Below are 18670 nucleotides of genomic sequence, written 5' to 3' on the forward strand. Positions count from 1 at the left end.
CTTAGGTATCAGACGCGAGGCCCAGCTCACAGACTTGCGCAGTGCGCCTAGTTCCTGTGGCGGTGCCGAAAGAGGCGTTTGTCCCCGGCCCGACACGGTGACGTCACGAGGATGACGCGGAAGACCCGGTAAGCCCTCGTTGCAGGCCTGGTGGGCAGGGCCGTCGCACTGGGTTCGTCCGTGGGAAGCCTTAAGTTCCGTCGTTGTTCTTGCACCCAGGACAGCCAGGGCTTGGCAGGGCAGGTGATTGTTGAAATGAGAAATCACTTATTTGAACTTCAAACTGTTGTATTTTTGAACACTTTAAAAATACAATTCAAATGTATTACTCGTGCTGCGTGAATGGTTTTGGAATTTTATTGCATGTTATAGGTTTAAGTAATATATAGCTAAGTGGAAAAATATATCTGAAAAAAGGGGGAAATGGGAGCTTTCAGGCAAACTGGCTGTGCAGGCGACTGCTAAAATAAACTTGAGCCAAAATGGGTAATAAAAAAACATGGTGTTTTAATTATATAAAAAGCACTGTAACAGTAGGAAAGATAATAAAAGCCTGTAGATTCTGTGTATAAACAAGGTGCAGTGGGCTGTGACGCTCCCATACAGGACTGGGAAGACAGCTTCCTGGGAACCAGCCCTGGACTCTGGGCAGCATCTGATCCTCCCGGACCTAAAAGGCTCTGAGCCAAAGCCTCTAGGCCTAGTTAGGCCCCCACCTAGGGGGACCCCAAAGGGAGAGAGGCTAAGAAGGTGGAGAGTGTGTATACTGGGGGAGGGGTGACAAGACCAGGTTCTGCATCTTCCATCCAGCCCTTGCCACTGTACCCTCAGGGTGTCAGGCTGGTCTAGCCTCTGGCTCTGTCTGCCCAGCCACCCGGGCCTCTCAGAACAATGGATGGTAAAGGAAACGCTTGGCTCCATTCTGGTGAGAGTAGGTGGTCTTGGCAGATACACACTGGGTGACAAGCACGGTGGTGAATGAGTTCCCAGGGGGTTTCAGGAACAGGAACACCTCTTTGGGAGCCCAGCCAGGAGAGAAGAGTTTACCACAGGGTGCCAGGAATCCCATGCCTGAGTGCCTAGTATGCCCAGAACGGAAAACCAAAGTAACAAACTGGCTTCCCCAGGGAGCCTCACTGCCTCTCCACTTCTTTAGCTTCCCACTTGGCAGCCGAGGAAAGAGTACAAGCAGGATTTCTGCTGACATGTAAAAGGTACTGGCCCCTCCTGAGACAATGACAAAGCACCATCTGTACACAAGGCAGCCAGGGAAAGATGGGGGCCTAGTACTTTCCGAGTCGAATAAATCCCTCTTTACTGGCTAAAGGCCCTCTCCCTCCAAAGAGCCCTGTCCCAATTGCAGAGGGGGAGTCCCCTGCACAGTCTGCCACCACTCAGGATGAGCCAGGCCCCAGAGGCCCTTGTGACACGGTCAATCCACTTTCTCAACAGTGTCAGTCCCTCAAGCCAACACTGCAGCCAATTTCTGGTGTTTAAATGTACAGGAGTCTCCTCATATTGGAAACTGTGTCTGTAGTATCATGTGTAGGTGAGAGGCAGTGCAGCCTGGGGCCATGTAATATTCCCCACTTCCTCCATTCCATTAGTGTCCCCTGAGCCAGGGGCAGTCCAGCGGAGTCAGGAGACCTGGATCTCACTCTGGCTGCTGAGCAAGCCACCTCCCCTCGCTGGGCGTCAAGAATAAAACGGCTTGAAAATAATGATTCCTTAGTCCCCTGCAGGCATAGGGGTGGATTGGGAACCTGGAGAAAACCTACAGAGCAGGAAGGAGCGAGCTCTCCTCAAAAAGGAACTTTAGGAGTTCCCTGATGGCTCAGCGGGTTAAGGATTCAGCATTGTCACTGCTGTGTAAGTTGGATCCCTGGCCCCGGAATTTACACATGCCACAGGCGAGGCCCCCCCCCCCCAAAAAAAACCTTCAGAAACCAGTAAACATTAAACTCTTGAAAAAAGACTGGCCTTGATGTCCTGACCAGCAAGACAAGGGCTGAACCCGAAGGGCCAAGGCTCAGGGCCTGTCCTGTTGCTCATGTTCTGGCTGGCTCCCCTGGGCTCTCTGCAGCCACACCCGCCTCAGCTCCATAATCTCCTGGCCATACCAGTCATGCAGGGTGGAGAAGCAGGAGGTCTCAGGGGACACAGGGCTCTGCCCCCTGCCTAGGAGGAAGTTGGCAGGGCCCTGCAACTCCCACTCAGCCATGCCCCGCCCTGTGGGCCTGCTGCCCCCTTCTTCCACCAAGCCCAAAGGGCTGCAGTCTCTGGAGAGGGAGTGGCCATTCTCCAGGCCGGGAGACCAGTGGGCAGGAGCCTGAGGCTCAAAGCGCCTGGGAACAGCCTTCCAGGATGAGCGGCGATGCAGGTCCAGTCTGTGGCGGGCATCACGCAGTTGGCTCTCCAGCTCGCGCACCACCAGACGCATGTAGCCAAAACTTGCCCTGGACAGGGCCTTCACCCAGGCCTCTTGGGCCGCAGGCCCATCTGCTGCGAGCAAGTGTGGGCGCACGCCAGGGGCGTTGAAGCGGATGGCAAAGGCGAACTCCTCAGGCACGGGTGCCTCGGCCAGCTCCACGGTGCAGCCCTCCAGCACCACTAGGCTCAGCGGGGCTCGGCCCTCCCGACTCTCGAAGGAGAACAGCAGGTTGCCCTTGAGGACAAACCAGCACCTTCGGCCAGTACCACTGGGGGTGGGTGGAGTCCCCGCGCCCCCCCAAGTGCGCAGGAAGCCCGTGTGGTCTGCTGGGGAGTCGCTCAGTGCGTAGTGGGCCACACTCCTCTCGTTCAGCTTCATGGCTCCCAGAGGAACTGTGAGGCGAGAGAGGCAGCCGCAGATCAGAGAGGGAGGCAGGCTTCGTGCCGCTGCGGGGAAAAGAGCGCTGGCTCTGGAGGAGACCTGGGCTCCAGCCCTGTGGCCTCTTCTCCCTTGCTGTGCCCTGAGGCTCTCAGTGTCTCCACCTGTGAAATGGGCTAGTCTCCCTGCCTTTTCTCTCAAAGGGTTGTTGTGAGGATCATGCAAAAAAACTGGACATCAGAGGATCCAGAGAAAAGGCTCAGGTGATAGTATCAGGCCAGGAGGTGTGGCAGGGCTTTGACACAGCTTTTTTAAAACCCAAAGGAAAAGGCAGCAGCTGAACTGAAGTGGAGCCCAAGCTCATAGAAACCATTGTGCTTAAACCACCCCCTAATCTGAAGGCCCTGGAGCTCCAACCTTGAGGCCAAACATCCAGAGCTTCCGTGAGCCCCCTGGGTCCCCTCTCGTTTGTTAATGGCACAGCTGCCCTTTAGTAGCCTTCAAAGCTGGATAGGGCTGGGGTGGGGGCAGGCCTGCCTCATTCATCCATCAGTGAGTTCGGACAGGGACCTGCTCAGTAAACAAGAGTGTAGCACAGATACGCTTGAGTAGGATCAGCCCTGACCACTGAATGTCGGTGCCCCACAGATCACCAGTGACATCTAAATCCAGCTGTCCTCTTGACGCATAGAAAACCGAGGCCAGAACAGTGAGGGTGAACTGCCCAAGGTCACGTGGCCAGCAAGAGCCAGAGCTTGGTCTCCTGATTCCCTGACATCCTTTGGGGGTAAGTCTTGGCAGTGACCCACTTACCAGCAGAGCTCACTGGTGGGGGCCTCTTCTGTCTGGCCACTCAGCTCCGCCCTTTGACCGCGCGGTTTCCAGGACACCTGCAAAAGAATTCTCAAACCCAGTCAACCCATCTTAAAGGATGAAAACTCCTCCTCAGCCCTTGGGGCTGTATGAAATCACCACTTCCTCCAGGAAGCCTTCCCTGACCCCTGATAATGCCCCCACCTACCAGATCACCACCTATAAGCAATGTAAGGAGCCGAGTCCCATTGTCTTGCTCATCACTCTTCAGATCTCAGCTTCCTGCCCCTTAAGGCTGGGCCAGAGTTAAGTGCCCTTAGAGCTTCCTGCTTGTCCCTTCTAGCACTTGTCACACGGTGGTCTTCAATATGTAACCTAATCTGAGAGGCTTGTCCTGATCACTTTATCCCAGATGGGTCCTGATACCAAGGTGGCCTGATCTAAGGTGACCCAACGAGCAGCCCCCTCACTTCTGTTTTTCTTTTGTTTTCTTTTTCTCTTTCTTTCTTCTTCTTCTTCTTTTTTTTTTTATTTAAGGCTCACATCTGTGGCATATGGAAGTTCCAGGCTGGAAGTCAAATCAGAACTACAGCCTCTGGCCACAGCCACAGCCACAGCCACAGCCACTCCAGATCCAGGCCTCATCTGTGACCTACACCACAGCTCACGGCAATGCCAGATCCCTAACCCACTGAGCGGGGCCAAGGATCAAACTGGAGTCCTTATGGATACTAGTCAGGTTCCTGTCCACTGAGCCACAACAGGAACTGTTTTCATTTTCTTCATCCCCCAGTGATCTCTGTCCCCAGTTCCAGAATGTCAAGGCCAGGACTGGGCTTGGTTCCAGTTGGAACCCCTGAAATCCAGCCCCTTGCAGGGCTTGGGGAGGCCCTCTGGAAGCATTTGTTAAAATAACTGGGAATACAGCAGTGTACAAAATAAAGTCTCTCTCTCCTGGAGCCTGTATTTCAGCAGGGGAGACACAGTGTGGGAAAAAAAAAAAAGAAAAAGAGAAAGACGAAAATAAATAATAATGCGTGAATTTTAAAATTAAATGATAAAGAACATAGGACAGGTCATGGTGAGGGCTATGGAGGGACGAGTAGGGGCCTTGTGTGGGGGGAGAGCCCATTCTAGGTTGGAGATCAGAGGAGGCGGAGGCGGAGTCACAGATGTTTGCCCGAAGAGGGGCCTCATCCTCCTTCCGCCCCCCAGCCCGGGGCGCGGAGAGAGCATCCGGGGCCCATCGAACCGTCTTCCCAACCCCGCAGCAGCGTGTCTGGGGGAGGGCGTCCCCCTTCCAGCCCCGCTTCTCCTCCAGCGGCTGCGAGGCCAGGACTTCACCTCCCAGTGCACCTCTTCTTTCTGGATTCTTTTGTTAGGGGAGCGGCGGGCTGGGGGGGGGTGCCCCACTGGCCAGTGGCCCCCGCTCTGGGCCTCTGCCTCTGTCGCCCTGAAACGGGATCCCCTCGCCGGCAACTCCCCGCTGAGCGCCGCAGACTCAGAGTGCGGCTGCCGCCTCGGTTTCCCCTTCGCGCGTGCGGCCGTCCTGCCACGTCCCCGCGGGCCACGCCTTCCCCAGGGCGGCCTCCGCCCGAGCCCGCCCCGGCCGCTCTCACCTCCGCGCCGCTGGAGCCCGGGGCGATCCCGGCTGGCTCCCGTCCCCACGCCGCCGCGAACGTGCCCGCGGGAGCCCGGAGACCCCGCCTGGGCGGCTCCAGTTACCGCCCCTCCCCGCCCAACGCTCTGTAGGCCTCGCGATCCGCGAAGCCGCCTGTCGATCCAAACCCGAGGGAAACTGAGGCCCGGCAGGCCGTGACCTGCCTGAGCCACACTGCCCGTCAGTGGCGAGCGGCCTCGAACCCAGAGACACACCTCAGGCCGTCCGTCCGGGGCACCTCGGACCCAGCCCAGCTCCTGGAGAACTCGGAGTCCCTCTCGTCCCCCGTCAGTCCCCCCTCCCCGCCCGGCCCGCTTCTCTCTCAGAGCCAAGCCTGGCCTGGGCCCAGACACCTCCTCTGGGCGGGCTCCTATCTAGCCCGCGAGACCCAGCCCAGCTTCCCAGCCACCCAACCCAGCCCCTGGTGTCGGCCGGATCTCTGTTTTTGGGGATTATCCGTTTCAGCTTCCGCCACTCCCGCCGGCCTGCAACCACTTTCGCGCCCAGGCTCTGCTAAGCCTGTAGTGAAGGTCGTCGCAGGAGTCCAGCACCAAACGCTGGAGGCTAGGGTTCCTGACAGCCCCGGAAGCCCGGGAGCTCCGAACATATGCCCATGAACTTGCTGATTCCCACCTCCCAGTTCTGGGCCTTGCATGTCCCGCAGCCTAGGATGCCCTTCCTGGGCAATCCTGTTGTGGCCCAGCGGGTCCCCAGCTAGTGTCCATGAGATTGTGGGTTTGATCCCTAGCCGCGCTCAGTGGGTTAAGGAACTGGCGTTGCTGTGAGCTGTGAAGGCAACAGACGCCTCCAATGGGATCCAGCGTCGCTGCTAGGCCGGCAGCTGCAGCTGTGATTCGACCCCTAGTCTGGGAACTTTATTTGCTGCAGGTGTGGTCCTAAAAAGCAAAAAAAAAAAAAAAAAAGCTCTTCCTTCTGGACCTACCCTCAAACTCCTCAGAGCTCCCTTAACATCAGTTTAGGTCTCAGATCAAATGTCCCTTCCCTGACCATGAGATGTAAAGTAGCCTCCCTCTGTCTCTGTCACATCCCTGGTTTGTATTTATTTCTACTATGTCACTAACCACTATTTAAAAAACTCCCCTACATTGATGCTTTCATTTCCTGCTTCTAATCTGCCTCCCCCACTAAATTTTATTCAGTTAATAATAGAAACCATGTTAAATGTGTTAGAAGCTAATAACTTCTGTGGAAAATGTAGAGCAGGAACAAGGAGATTTGCAACTGGGGGAGTAGGGGTCGCAGTTTTAAATAGAATGGTCAGGGTAGGCCTCACTAAGGGGATATTTGAGAAATACTTGAATGAGGGAGCCAGTCATGCCAGATCTGCAGGAAGAGCGTTCCAGGCAGTGGAAACAGCTAGTGCGATGGCCCTGAGGCCTGTTGTGTTTGCGGAACTACACAGAGACCAGTGTGGCACAAAGGCGGGGACGAGGCGGGAGAGCAGTCGCAGAGAGAGTCAGAATGTGTGGACTGGGACTTTGTCAGTTGGTGAGGGCTGTTACTCCAGACTGAAATGAACAGCATCACAGGGCCTTGAGTGAGGTCCTTTTTTTTTTTTTTTTGTCTTTTTGCCATTTCTTGGGCCGCTCCTGCGGCATATGGAGGTTCCCAGGCTAGGGGTCTAATCGGAGCTGTAGCTGCCAGCCTACACCAGAGCCGCAGCAACATGGGATCTGAGCTGCGTCTGCGACCTACACCACAGCTCACAGCAATGCTGGATCCTTAACTCACTGAGCAAGGCCAGGCATCGAACCTGAAACCTCATGGTTCCTAGCTGGATTCATTAACCACCAAGCCATGATGGGAACTCCTTGAGTGAGATCTTAGGCTATATTTTAAAGGATTACCCTGGCTGCTAAGGAGAGAAAAAAGACAGTAGGTGGAAGCAGACCTGTGAGGAGGCTGCTGGAGTAATCCAGGCAAGAGGGGTTGGCGGCTGGGAGAGTAGAGGGAGGTGGCCAAATTCAGGATGGGTTTTGAAGGTAGAGAGCACAGGGTTTGCAGACAGATTAGATGTAGGGAGTGAGGGAAAGAGGAGGCAAGGAGGATGCCCATTTTGACTTGAACACCGGAAGGAGAATTGCCATAACCTGAGACATGGAAGTGGAAGGTGTTCAGTTTGGAGCCAGTTTGAAATGCCCAGTGGCCATCCCGGTGAAGGTGCAAGAATAAAGTGTTTGGTACCTAATAGTTGCTTTAAAAATGTTTGATGTGGAGTTCCTGTCGTGGCGCAGCGGAAACGAATCCGACTAGGAACCACGAGGTTGCGGGTTTGATCCCTGGCCTCGCTCAGGGGTTAAGGATCCAGTGTTGCCGTGACCTGTGGTGTAGGTTGTGGACGAGGCTGGGATCTGGTCTTACTGTGGCTCTGGCATAGGCTGTAGCTCCAATCAGACCCCTAGCCTGGGAAGCTGCATATGCCGCAGGTGCGGCCCTAAAAGGACCGAAAAATAAAAAAAATTTAAAAAAATAAAAAATAAAAATTGATGGATGAAAAAAGAAGGACTATGGAGTGTCTAGATGAGTATAACCGGTGGCCCAAGTGTCAGGCATGGGAGGAGAGCCTCCTGGCTTGGCAAGAACTGTGTCCTCCACCTGGTTTGCTTTCCCCCACTCATCCTTTTCGTAGTGCCTATTCATCTTCCACTACTGTTTTTTTTAGCGTCTTACTACGGGCCATTCCGTCATTTTTCTTAGCAAGGTCCTCCGCAGGTATTCACGCCAGAGCTTTTTATTGAGCATCTACAGTGCACTTTGTCGCCTTCAGGGACCCCGCAGAGGTGCAAGGACTAGCCTCACGCAGAGGCGGGGGAAACAGGACATCCAGTCCCCAAAGCCTCTGGGCCCCTGCCTGCCTGCCTTGAGCGCGCAGAGCGGGAGCTCGAAGGAGGCGGGGCTTTGGGAGGTTCGGAGGGACGCGACGTTGCCAGGGGGATTCTGATAGGCTCCGTCGGGGAAGGTTGGCCGCCGCCAGGCCCCGCCCCCTGGAACTCAGTAGGCGAATCCGGCGATTGCTGCTAATCGGCGCAGAAGGCTTTAGTGGGCCGAGGTTCCCAGGGCCTCGGAACTGGTGAGTTCCACGGGCTGGAGCCTCTGGGGCCGGGGGTTTCGTGCTGGGGCGCTGAGCCTGCGGTCCTTGGGGGCGGGGGCCAGCAGCCCAGTCTCGGTGGGAGTCCGGAGCCTGGTTCCGACGCGCCCCCGCTGTTCTTCTGGGCTGCCTCGCTCTGGCCGCCGCCTGGCACAGGGCCACGCTTGGGCGCTCCGGGTTCCCTCGCACTGCCGAGGGGATGAGGTCTAAGTCCAGGATACTTCGAGTAGTATTTCTTTAGGAAGAATCCGGGCTCGGGGAAGTGATGGGAGGGGCGGCTTGGGGACCCAGAGTGGGGTTCACACCCAAGGTTAAGGGCAGCAGGGCTAGCCAGGCGGTAGTGACTCCAGTGCTTTCCTAACGTTTCTTAACTTCCACAGCCCAACATATAAAGCTTGGTAAAGGCAGAGCAGATCTGGTCAGGTTCTGAAACGCTGAGTCCAGAGCAATGTTGCTGAAAACAGGTACCTACACGGGTGGGGGAGGCTTTGGGAGGGTAGGTGACCAATTGAGGGTGGGGGCTGCCTGGAGGAAGTTCCAATCCTGTGGTGTCTGGGCCTCCTTCCCTATTGTGTGTATGTGGGGAGATGTGTTTCTCTTATTCTTGGACATGCTCCCTGTCTAGGAGGCCTTTTCCTTTCTTTCTTTCTTTCTTTTTTTTATATATATAATCTCATTCATTCATTCATTTAGTCCTTTTATTTATTTATTTTTATTTTATTTATTTATTTATTTATTTTTTTGTCTTTTTTTGCTATTTCTTGGGCCGCTCCCGCGGCATATGGAGGTTCCCAGGCTAGGGGTCCAATCGGAGCTGTAGCCACCGGCCTACCCCAGAGCCACAGCAACTCGGGATCCAAGCTGCATTTGCAACCTACACCACAGCTCATGGCAACGCCGGATCGTTAACCCACTGAGCAAGGGCAGGGACCGAACCCGCAACCTCATGGTTCCTAGTCGGATTCGCTAACCACTGCGCCACGACGGGAACTCCCTCTTTTCTGTTCTCGTTCCCTCGACCCCAAGGGCAGAGGCCCTATCATATATGCTGAGAACAGCCCTGTAAAGTCTTGGTACAGTAATTCCATTTTAGAGGTAAGGAAACTGAGGCTGTAGGGGGAAAGCGTCCGCCCAAGTGAGCTGTCTAGGAGCAGATCCAACTGGCTGACCATTTAAGCCCTTCTGAAGCCTCTTGGGTACCTGTGGAAAACAGAGAGCCCTGGATGGGACTCAGGAGACCCATCTGTAGTCTGGCTACAGTGTACTGTCAGGCTCCGTGTGAGTGGAGCTGGGGGAGCTGGTTAGGATATGTTTTTGATAATTCCAGGACTACTGTGGCGATAGCGAGTAGAGACCTAGGCAGTAGCAAGTTGCCCACTGCAGACACCATCCGCCTACTCACTGCACTGCAGGAGCCAGCACTCGCAGGAGGAGCCCATCCCCCCTTAAGCTTGGGAGTCTGGTTCCCCTCCTGTGCCATCCGGCAGCCTAGTCTAGTTCCCCTCCTGTGCAAGCTGGCAGTCTCTGAAGGGTTGGGCAGCATGTGGATGGGGTGGGGTGAGGGCTGGAGTTACAGGAGCCACTCATGGCCATCCTTCCAAACCCCCTGCAGTGCTCCTGCTGGCCTTGGTGGCCCAGGTGCTGATGCTGGAAAATGGACTCCTGCGGAAGCCACCCATGGGCTGGCTGGCCTGGGAACGCTTCCGCTGCAACATTGACTGTGACGAGGACCCAAAGAACTGCATCAGGTGAGTAAGGTCCCTACCCCCTGGCACGCCTTGCCTAGGGCCCCCAGAGACTGGGGGCAGGGAGTGGAGGAGGGTCGGCTAGAAAGGAGGGCAGGGTTAGAGCCCATCCCAGAGAGAAAGCAACCAGAGGTAACTTTTGGGACATCTGACTCTCAGCCTCGTGACTGGCTTGGGGCCTCGGGAACAGACCTTAGACCTGTGGGACAGGGACCTTGTGGCAGATACACCCCCTGAGATAATGGAAAGGAGATAAGTGGCTTCCCCTTGCCCCATCTTGCCTCTCTGCCTGGGGCCTCATGACCTAACCCTCGGTGTTCTTTACACTTGTTACCTGGCTTCCTGGTCATCAGCTGCCAGCAAGGTTATGGTCCTTGTGGGCCTGGGCTACACTCAGAGGATCTGACAAGTCTGAAAAGCCCTGAGGAAGGGAGGTAGGGTTAGGGTTGGGCCCATGCTGGGCCACTGAGCTGCCCTGTCCCCTGCCCCGTGCCAGCGAGCGGCTCTTCATGGAGATGGCCGACCGGCTGGCACAGGACGGATGGCGGGACCTGGGCTACGTGTACCTTAACCTCGATGACTGCTGGATTGGTGGACGTGATGCCAAAGGCAACCTGATGCCTGATCCCAAGCGCTTCCCCCATGGCATTGCCTTCCTGGCTGACTACGTGAGCCCCACCCGACCCCAGGCCAGCCCTGCCCGTTAGCCTGGGGGCCAGACCACTCTCTCCACCCCACCCCACTGAGGGCTCATTTCTCTAATCCTTGCTTGAGAATTCAGGCTGGGGAGGAAATAGATCAGTCAACAGCTAGTTTGGGCCCACTGGGGTGGGTGGGAGCAAGGAAGCACATCTTATTTAGCTTGGGATTTCAGGAAGGTTCTCTAGAAGAAGCAGTCTTGAGCCATCAGGGCATGGCAGGAGCAGACACCTAGAGGCCAGAAACAGTCTGCAAGGTGTGTGTGTTGGAGGGAGGGGCAGTGCCACAGTTGGCAGAGGCCAGGCCAGCAAGTGGAGACCTTTTCCTTTGGGCTCTGGGGAGCCCCTGAAGGTTTCAGTGGGGTCTGGTCAGCTGTGCCTGTGAGGCAGCTCCCTGAGGTCTTAACTGAGCCACTCTGCTCTCAACCCCCCACAGGCTCACTCCCTGGGCCTGAAGCTGGGCATCTATGAGGATCTGGGCAGCTTCACCTGCATGGGTTACCCGGGCACCACGCTAGACAAGGTGGTCCAGGATGCGCAGACCTTTGCTGAGTGGAAGGTGGACATGCTGAAGCTGGACGGCTGCTTCTCGACCCACAAGGAACGGGCTGAGGGTGGGTCCCACAGCTGGTTGGGAGTCATCAGACAGACAGGAAGTGGTGGCCAAGGAAGGCCCACCAGTGCCTGTCTCTCTGGGCCCTAGGGGGTGGTATTTCCCAATTCTCCTCACCCGAGGCCTGGGGGGATCTTAGCTCCCAGGCCCCCTAAAGATGGGTGGGCATCAGGTTCCACCTGGGAAGTGTTTGCAGCTCTGGCTAAAGGGGATGCACCCCGTCTTTTGAGCCTTAGTTTCCTCACATTCGGTAGGAGGGCTGGGTTGAGGGTCCTGATTTCCTCTTGTATGTCTTCATCCTAAAACACGGGGGTTGGACGTTTCCAGGGTACCCCAAGATGGCTGCTGCCCTGAATGCCACAGGCCGCCCCATCGCCTTCTCCTGCAGTTGGCCAGCCTACGAAGGGGGCCTCCCCCCCAGGGTAAGTCACGCTGTGCAGTCAGCCCTCCGCGCGCTCGGGGCAGTCAGGGCTGCTCTCGTCGGAGCCGCTCATGTGCTGATTTGTAGGTCGCAGAGAGGATCCTAAGTGCCCCCGAGGGGGCCTGCGCCAGCCCAGGGTTATAGGGGACCCACTTGTCAGGTGGGCTGAAAGGATGTGGGAATCGTAACTCATGTGCTGCCGCAGCACCCCGCAAGCCGTCAGAACCCTGGCTTGTACTGAGTGGGCTCAGAGATGCCGAAAGCTGATGAGGCCAGGCAGCTGGGGCCTAGCCTCGGAGAGGTCTTGTGGGCCCTTCCCCGGGGGCCCCTCAGCACAGAGGACCCCACACAGAGGGCCGTCAGACCTGCAGCCTGGAGGGCGAAGGCAGGCCGTGGAGAATGGGGGGACTCCCTGAGAGAACGCGGGCCTGCGTGTGTGGTGGATGTGGTTCTGGGCACAGCAGCCTGGGTTCATGCCCTGGGCTTGGCCCTGGCTGGCATGAGAGGGAAGGGCAGGCCTCTGGCACACATGGGAGGGAGCCCTGGGCAGCCCCGGAGCAGGACTGCTCTCTGCAAGGCCTTCCTCAACCTGAGCACGCCCAGGGCCTGTTCTCTCCCCGCTTCCCCACCCTCTGCGTCTTCTGCTGCGGCTCCCTGGCCCCCGTGCGGGCCTCCCGGCAGCAGAGTGTGCTGCTGGTGCTGGACGCTGCCTCCTCCCCCAATCCAGGTGAACTACAGCCTGCTAGCGGACATCTGCAACCTCTGGCGCAACTATGACGACATCCAGGACTCCTGGTGGAGCGTGCTCTCCATCCTGGACTGGTTCGTGGCCCACCAGGACATTCTGCAGCCAGTGGCAGGCCCCGGGCACTGGAATGACCCAGACATGGTACCAGCATGGAAGGGGATGGCCCAAGGCCCACTGCCCATGGCAGACCCATTGCCCACTGCCCTGTGCCGTCTTCCTGAAAGCACATTGCCAGGTTCTAGATCAAGGTCTCTGAAATGTGTCCTTGAACCAGCTGCCTTGGACTTGCCTTAGAAGCTTCCTTACAATTCTGTTTCAGGGCCCCACCCCCAGCTTTTGGATCAGAATGTTCAGGGAGGGCTTGGCAATGCCCATTGTTAGCAGTCTTCCCGGGCAGTTCTGATGTCTCTTGGAACTTGAGAACTTAGTCTGTAGTGACTCTTATGCGAGACTTGCTTCCTCTGTAGGGCGAAGGTCATGAGCAGCCCACACGCTCTCGCCAGTGCCCCCCAGACTGTCTTTGCTAGGCCTGCCTCTGACCCCTCTTTCAGTCCTGTGTACTGTTACCCTCCAGCAAAGCCTCCGCAGGCAGACCTGGTCCCTCATACCTGCCTCATATCTAGCCCTGATAACTTAAATTTCTTTGCAATTTATCCTACAGGGTTTTTTTTGTGTGTGTGGTTGCCCCACGGCATGTGAAATTCCCAGGCCGGAGATCAGATCTGAGTCTCAGTTGCAACCTAAGCTGCAGTTGCAGCAACACCAGATCCTTAACCCACTGTGCCGGGCTGGGCATCGAACCTGCGTCCCAGTGTTTCCAAGATGCCACCGATCCTGCTGCTCCATAGCAGGAACTTCTGCAGTTTATCTTACAGTTTAACGGCTCTCTCTCCATTTAGTCGATAAGCATTTACGGTCAGTGATGATTATAATAATTAGAAATACTAGGCCAGATGGAAAGGCGCCTGCAGAAACCGAAATTGGCCGGCTTTAGAGTTCTAGCTCCAGCTCTGCCACATCCTTTGGGCCCTTAATTTTTTCTGTGCCTTGGTTTTGTCAGTTGGAAAATGAAAATAATAATAGTAGCTGCCATGTATAGGTTGTTCTGTTTGTGAAACGGGTGATGCTTTAAATGCTTGGCACAGTTTGGCTGCCGATGTAGCGCCTAAACTGGTGTCAAAAGTGGGCAACCATGTCGTGTTAGCGACAACCATTTACCGTTTGTGTCCTGTCTGCGGATGGGTTGCCCTGGGGTCAGAAGTGCTCACTGGTCATGAGGACAGGTGGGTGGCCAGTGCCAGGAGCAGGGACTCTGTCCAGGTCTGTTTTCCTACCTGACTGTTATTTCTTGACCTGCGTGTCAAAGAATCCATCGGATTATCTGAACAACCAGATATGTAGCATGGCCAGAACATATTACTACCCCATCGTCTTGGTGAACTAAAAAGCTGGGACCCAGAGGAAAAGTAACGTGTCCTACCCTACCTAGGGCCACCTGACTGGGGAACGGGGTTCGCAGAACCAGGGCCCGCGTGTGGCTGTCCGCCCCCACCTCCACTTCTCTTGCTACAAGTTCAGGGTTGGCCCTCGTGCCCACTGCCCTGAAGAGGGCAGAGCTGAGTGCTCCTCTCATCTGCCCCCAGCTGCTCATTGGGAACTTTGGCCTCAGCTTCGAGCAAGCCCAGTCCCAGATGGCCCTGTGGACAGTGCTGGCGGCTCCGCTCTTCATGTCCACGGACCTGCGGACCATCTCTGCCCAGAACGTGGACATTCTGCAGAATACGCTCATGATCAAGATCAACCAGGATCCCTTAGGCATCCAGGGACGCAGGGTTCTCAAGGTACTGGAGAATGTGGGGAGCTTGAGGGACTGGGCTCCCCCGAAAACAAAGGGGCAAGCCTGGAAGTTACGGGGTGGGCGGCTGGGCCTCTGAAATCCATGAATCCTTCCTGTTTGCATTGAGTGGAAGGCCACTGGCAGTGCTCCGACTGTTCCCCCCCCTGCCGTGGCTGAGAGCGGAGCCAGAGCAGGGCAGCTCCTGGCATTTGGGGAAGGGAGACTTCGCCACAAGTGCGTGTGGGAACCGTGTGGCCCCCCCACTTGGGAGGGCAAGACTTGTGTACAAATCTGTGATGTCTGGCAGAGAACTGGGGCTTCCTTCCAGAGTTCAGGAGTTTACAACCACTAGTACTAGGGTCTACTATTTACCGAAGACCTACTGTGTGTTGGGCGTTCTAGATACATTTTTTGAGAAGGTTAGAAGTTCTTTTCCTGTTTTACAACTGAGGAAACTTGGACTTGAAGAGTCTCAGTAACTTTTAGCCCAGGCCACACGGTTGGCGAATGGTACAACAGGACTCGATGCCAACAGCGTCGCCTGAGAGCTTGTGCTCTTTGCACAGATCCTTGCCTCCCTAGTAAAAAGAACTCGACACCACTGTAGCAGGCACTTGTTGAACTGGCGATGCCTCGAGGAGGTAACTCACCCCTGCCAGCTGATGGTGGAGCCAGGCTCAAGAGCCTTCTAGAGGATGGGGGTTCCTCCTCCTGGCTGCTCAGGGCAGAGCTCATCGTTCTTACTGGATGGTGCCCTCCACTCCAGTGCCAGCAGCTGCCCACGTCTGTCCCTCCCATGACCCTATGAGCTGCCTGGGGCAGGACCCCGTGCAGCTCTTGTCTGTCCTAGCGTGGGGCCTGGCACAGCGTAGGTGTCAGGGAGCATCTGCTGAGGCAGCGGGGGAAGGTAGGGTGAGGTAAGGCAGGGAGCGGGTGGGCTGGGGTATCCCCTGCAAGCTTCTGCGTGACACAGAACCGTGGGCTGGGGGGGGGGGGACCCAGAACTCGAGGGAGGGCTGGGAAGGGGGCTTGAGGCCCTGCTGAGCAGGGACCCCAGCCAGTGCCACCTTCTGTGCCCAGGAGAAATCCTTCATCGACGTGTTCATGCGACCCCTGGCCAATGAGGCCTGCGCCTTGGTCTTCTTCAGCCGCAGGACGGACATGCCTTATCGCTACCACTGCTCCCTCGGCCGGCTGAACTTCACCGGCTCCAGAGTGTATGAGGTGAGGGCCCTGCTACCCGCGGGGCTTCGGGCCGCCCTGAGGCCGTGGCTGGGCCTCGCTCACACAGCCTCCCCTGAGCCCTGGGCCTCGGGCTTCCGCGGGCGGGCGCTGTTCTCCGCACGGGTGTTTTCGGGCCGCACAAGCGAGCGTCTGTGTGCGAGTGAGTCTTGAGAGCCCCTGAGGCCGGAGCTTCCGCTTTTCCGCCCGTCTGTGTTGTCCAGTTGCTGGGGTTCTTGGTGGGCTGGGCCCCTCGCGGCTGCCTGCGTTTGGGCATCCGTTGGCGTTGCCCGAGGAGAAGGGCTGGGGATTCAGACGCCACCCCGAGAGGCCGAAGCCCTGGCTTTGCCGGCCCAGCCCTGGGGAGGCGGGCAGCCGTCCTCCGCGCAGCCGGTCCTAAGGCGGCGCCGGCCCCCCCCCGCAGGCCCAGAACGTCTACACGGGTGACATCGTCAGTGGCCTCCGTGTTACGACCAACTTCACGGTGACCGTCAACCCGTCGGGGGTGGTGATGTGGTACCTGTACCCCATCAAGACGCTGGGGACGCCCCCGCAGTGAGGAGCTGGGACGTGTGACAGGCTGCGGCCGCACCGCGGAGCCGGGACCGCGGAGGGCCCACGTGCTGAGGGCCAGTGGGCGGGGGCTCTGCTCCCCAGGCCCGCTCGGCGGCCTGACCCCATCGGACGCCTTCTCAGGCCCGGTTCTGTGCCCGCCCAAGCGAGGACCCTCTGGGGAACGTGCGGAGATTCCTGGGGCCTTGCCGGCCTCTGCCTCGTCTGCGCAGCCCCACAGGTACTGCTGAGCAACTGGGCCAGCCTCCTGACCCACCACCGCCGGGGGGCACTGACACGTGTCAGGACTCCAGCCGCTCACCTTCTTTCTGTTGACTCTGAAATCAGGATTTGGAATTTTTCTTATAACGGGGCCTGGCGCTCTGACCCCTTGTCAGGAACGCAAATGATTTATGTGATTGACTTTCCTGCCAAGAGAAGGCCTTGCAGGCTGACGGTGCCTGGGAGTGACCTTGGTGTCCTCGGGTCACCAATAAAGCTGTTCTTCAGTCACCTCGTCGTCCTCTGGACCTGGGGCCACGACCAGTTTCAGGTAGGGGCTCCGGGGGGCACGCCACGGGGGGCCAGCGCCGGCCCTCGCCTCCCACAGAGGATGTACGCATCTTCTGGCCCCTCAGGCCACGGCCACCTGTGGGTTGTACTTCCAGCCACGCCAGACCAGCCTCCCACCACGGGGTCGTCCCTGCTCCACCCAGCACAGCGGCAGGGGCGACAGCACAGTGAGGCAGACTTGTGGTGGTTGCTGCCCGCTCCCCACTCAGGAGCCGCCCTGCCGCTCAGTGCCCAATCTGCTAAGGAACTCGGCCTTAATGTCTGCACCTTTCAGCTCATCTCCCCCTTTCTGACAGGCTACTGCTTCTCTCCCACAGTGCCCCCCAGCTGCCCCCAGTACTTTGTACGCCTCTCCGAGCCTGGCTACACAGCACTTTCAAACCCCTCAGCTGTGTCCAGGGTAGGGTCTAGGGGCTCTGTGTGTCTCAAAGCGTATTCCGTGCTCCTTGTAGGGAAGGGCTATGAAGTCAAAGACTGGCGGGTTCTTGACCGCCTTTGTCTGGTTCCTCTTTCCCAAGCCCTCTTTTGAGCTGAGGCCTTGGGGCACGTGTCCTTCCCTGATGGCTTCTGTTTCCCTTTGAAAAGCTGGCAGCAGAGCAGGCTAGGTAGGTTCTTGCGCCTTAAATGTGGGCGCACCCATTGCCCCAGGCCTGGCCCTGTTTGCTCTGTGGGGGCTCTTCTGGGTATATCTCCCTCATTCCCTCCCTCAGGGTTTGGGGTCCTTGTATTTAGAGTGTGGTGTAAAGAACTCACCAGTATACATTTTACAGTGTCATTTAAGATGGCTGGAGCTTAGTGATTTAGCCTAGGGCCACCCGCCAAAGTCCCCTTTCCCCAGCTGATGTCTCGAGGCTGTGGATCACTCAGGAAGACGGACACCCGCCTCATCCCAGGCCTCTGCCCTTCGAGGCCTGTCACCCTGGGCAGCGCTCCAGCTCCGGGTCTTGGTCATACTGCTCTTCAAGCCAAACAGACCTGAGAGCTGGGGCCAGGGGCCAGCCTGGACGTGATGACTGTCCCTTGGCCTTCCAGACCCAGAGATCGCTTTCTGTCTTTACCTGCGTTGTAACTTGTCCTTTTTATGCTGAGGGGACCTGGTGAAGTCTCTGCCCTTTAGTCTCCTGACACACGTATTTGATGACAGATGCTAATGCACACGTGCAGAAGGCTCAACAACTCCAAGCAGGATAAACGCGAGAGAGGTCTGTGCCTGTAGACGTGTCCTAACCAAACTCTCAGAAGACAATTTTGAAAGCAAGGCAGAAGTGACGGATCACATACAAGGGAAAATTCTTTGCGATGAGTGAAAATGAACACACACCAAAAATACTAAAACAACACACCAAAACTTAGGGAGTGAAAGGAAGGACTAGAGGGAAACTAATGGCCATAATTTGCCTATATTAAAAAGAGTGAGGGAGTTCTCTTGTGACATCGCAGGTTAAGGGACCGGCATCGTCCGTGCAGCAGCTTGGATCACTGCTGTGGTGTGGGTTTGATCCCTGGCCCAGGAACTTCCACATGACGTGACCAACAATGAATAAATAGATAAATTTTAAAAGCTGAAGAGGGAGTTCCCTTGTGGTGCCGTGGTTTAAGTTACCTCATACTGTCCCTGCACTGGCTCAGGTCACTGCTCTGGCTGAGGTTCTGTCCCTGGCCCAGGACCTTCCACATGCTGCAGGTGTGCCCACCTCCCCCCGCAAAAAAAGTGAAAAGACAACCCACGCAACAGGAGAAAATATTTGCAACTTGTATATCCGGTAAGGGACTTGTATTTAAAATACATGAACACAGCAGAAATTATCACAACCTTGTACATCAACTATACGTCAATAAAACTTAACAAAATAAATAAAGACTTCATAACT

The 18670-nt window shown here is 56.6% G+C and overlaps 2 protein-coding genes across 8 annotated transcripts; one reads left to right on the plus strand and one right to left on the minus strand.

Annotated features, from left to right (window-relative positions):
• The first annotated feature begins 6 nt into the window (after positions 1-6).
• Positions 7-16739, plus strand: NAGA (alpha-N-acetylgalactosaminidase). Of its 3 annotated transcripts, XM_047786095.1 has the most exons (11): positions 7-128; positions 3458-3596; positions 8772-8855; positions 10004-10139; positions 10633-10804; positions 11271-11448; positions 11775-11869; positions 12596-12757; positions 14260-14457; positions 15534-15677; positions 16099-16739. In XM_047786095.1, the coding sequence occupies exons 3-11, from the start codon at positions 8840-8842 to the stop codon at positions 16231-16233; spliced, it is 1236 nt and encodes a 411-aa protein (XP_047642051.1). In that variant the 5' UTR covers positions 7-128; positions 3458-3596; positions 8772-8839; the 3' UTR covers positions 16234-16739. The 3 variants fall into 3 exon arrangements, with proteins under 3 accessions (XP_047642051.1, XP_047642052.1, XP_047642053.1); XM_047786096.1 differs by lacking the exons at positions 7-128; positions 3458-3596 and adding an exon at positions 7816-8373; XM_047786097.1 differs by lacking the exons at positions 7-128; positions 3458-3596 and having other exon boundaries at positions 8770-8855.
• PHETA2 (PH domain containing endocytic trafficking adaptor 2) lies at positions 484-5598 on the minus strand. 5 transcript variants are annotated; one of them, XM_047786100.1, is made up of 3 exons: positions 5498-5598; positions 3623-3699; positions 484-2823 (listed from the first exon to the last, which is right to left on the minus strand). In XM_047786100.1, the coding sequence occupies exon 3, from the start codon at positions 2807-2809 to the stop codon at positions 2030-2032; it is 780 nt and encodes a 259-aa protein (XP_047642056.1). In that variant the 5' UTR covers positions 2810-2823; positions 3623-3699; positions 5498-5598; the 3' UTR covers positions 484-2029. The 5 variants fall into 5 exon arrangements, with proteins under 5 accessions (XP_047642056.1, XP_047642059.1, XP_047642058.1 ...); XM_047786103.1 differs by having other exon boundaries at positions 484-2877; XM_047786102.1 differs by having other exon boundaries at positions 484-2877; positions 5242-5597.
• Positions 16740-18670: the final 1931 nt, after the last annotated feature.

This window comes from Phacochoerus africanus, chromosome 7 (assembly GCF_016906955.1).
Source record: "Phacochoerus africanus isolate WHEZ1 chromosome 7, ROS_Pafr_v1, whole genome shotgun sequence".
Lineage (NCBI taxonomy): Eukaryota > Metazoa > Chordata > Mammalia > Artiodactyla > Suidae > Phacochoerus > Phacochoerus africanus.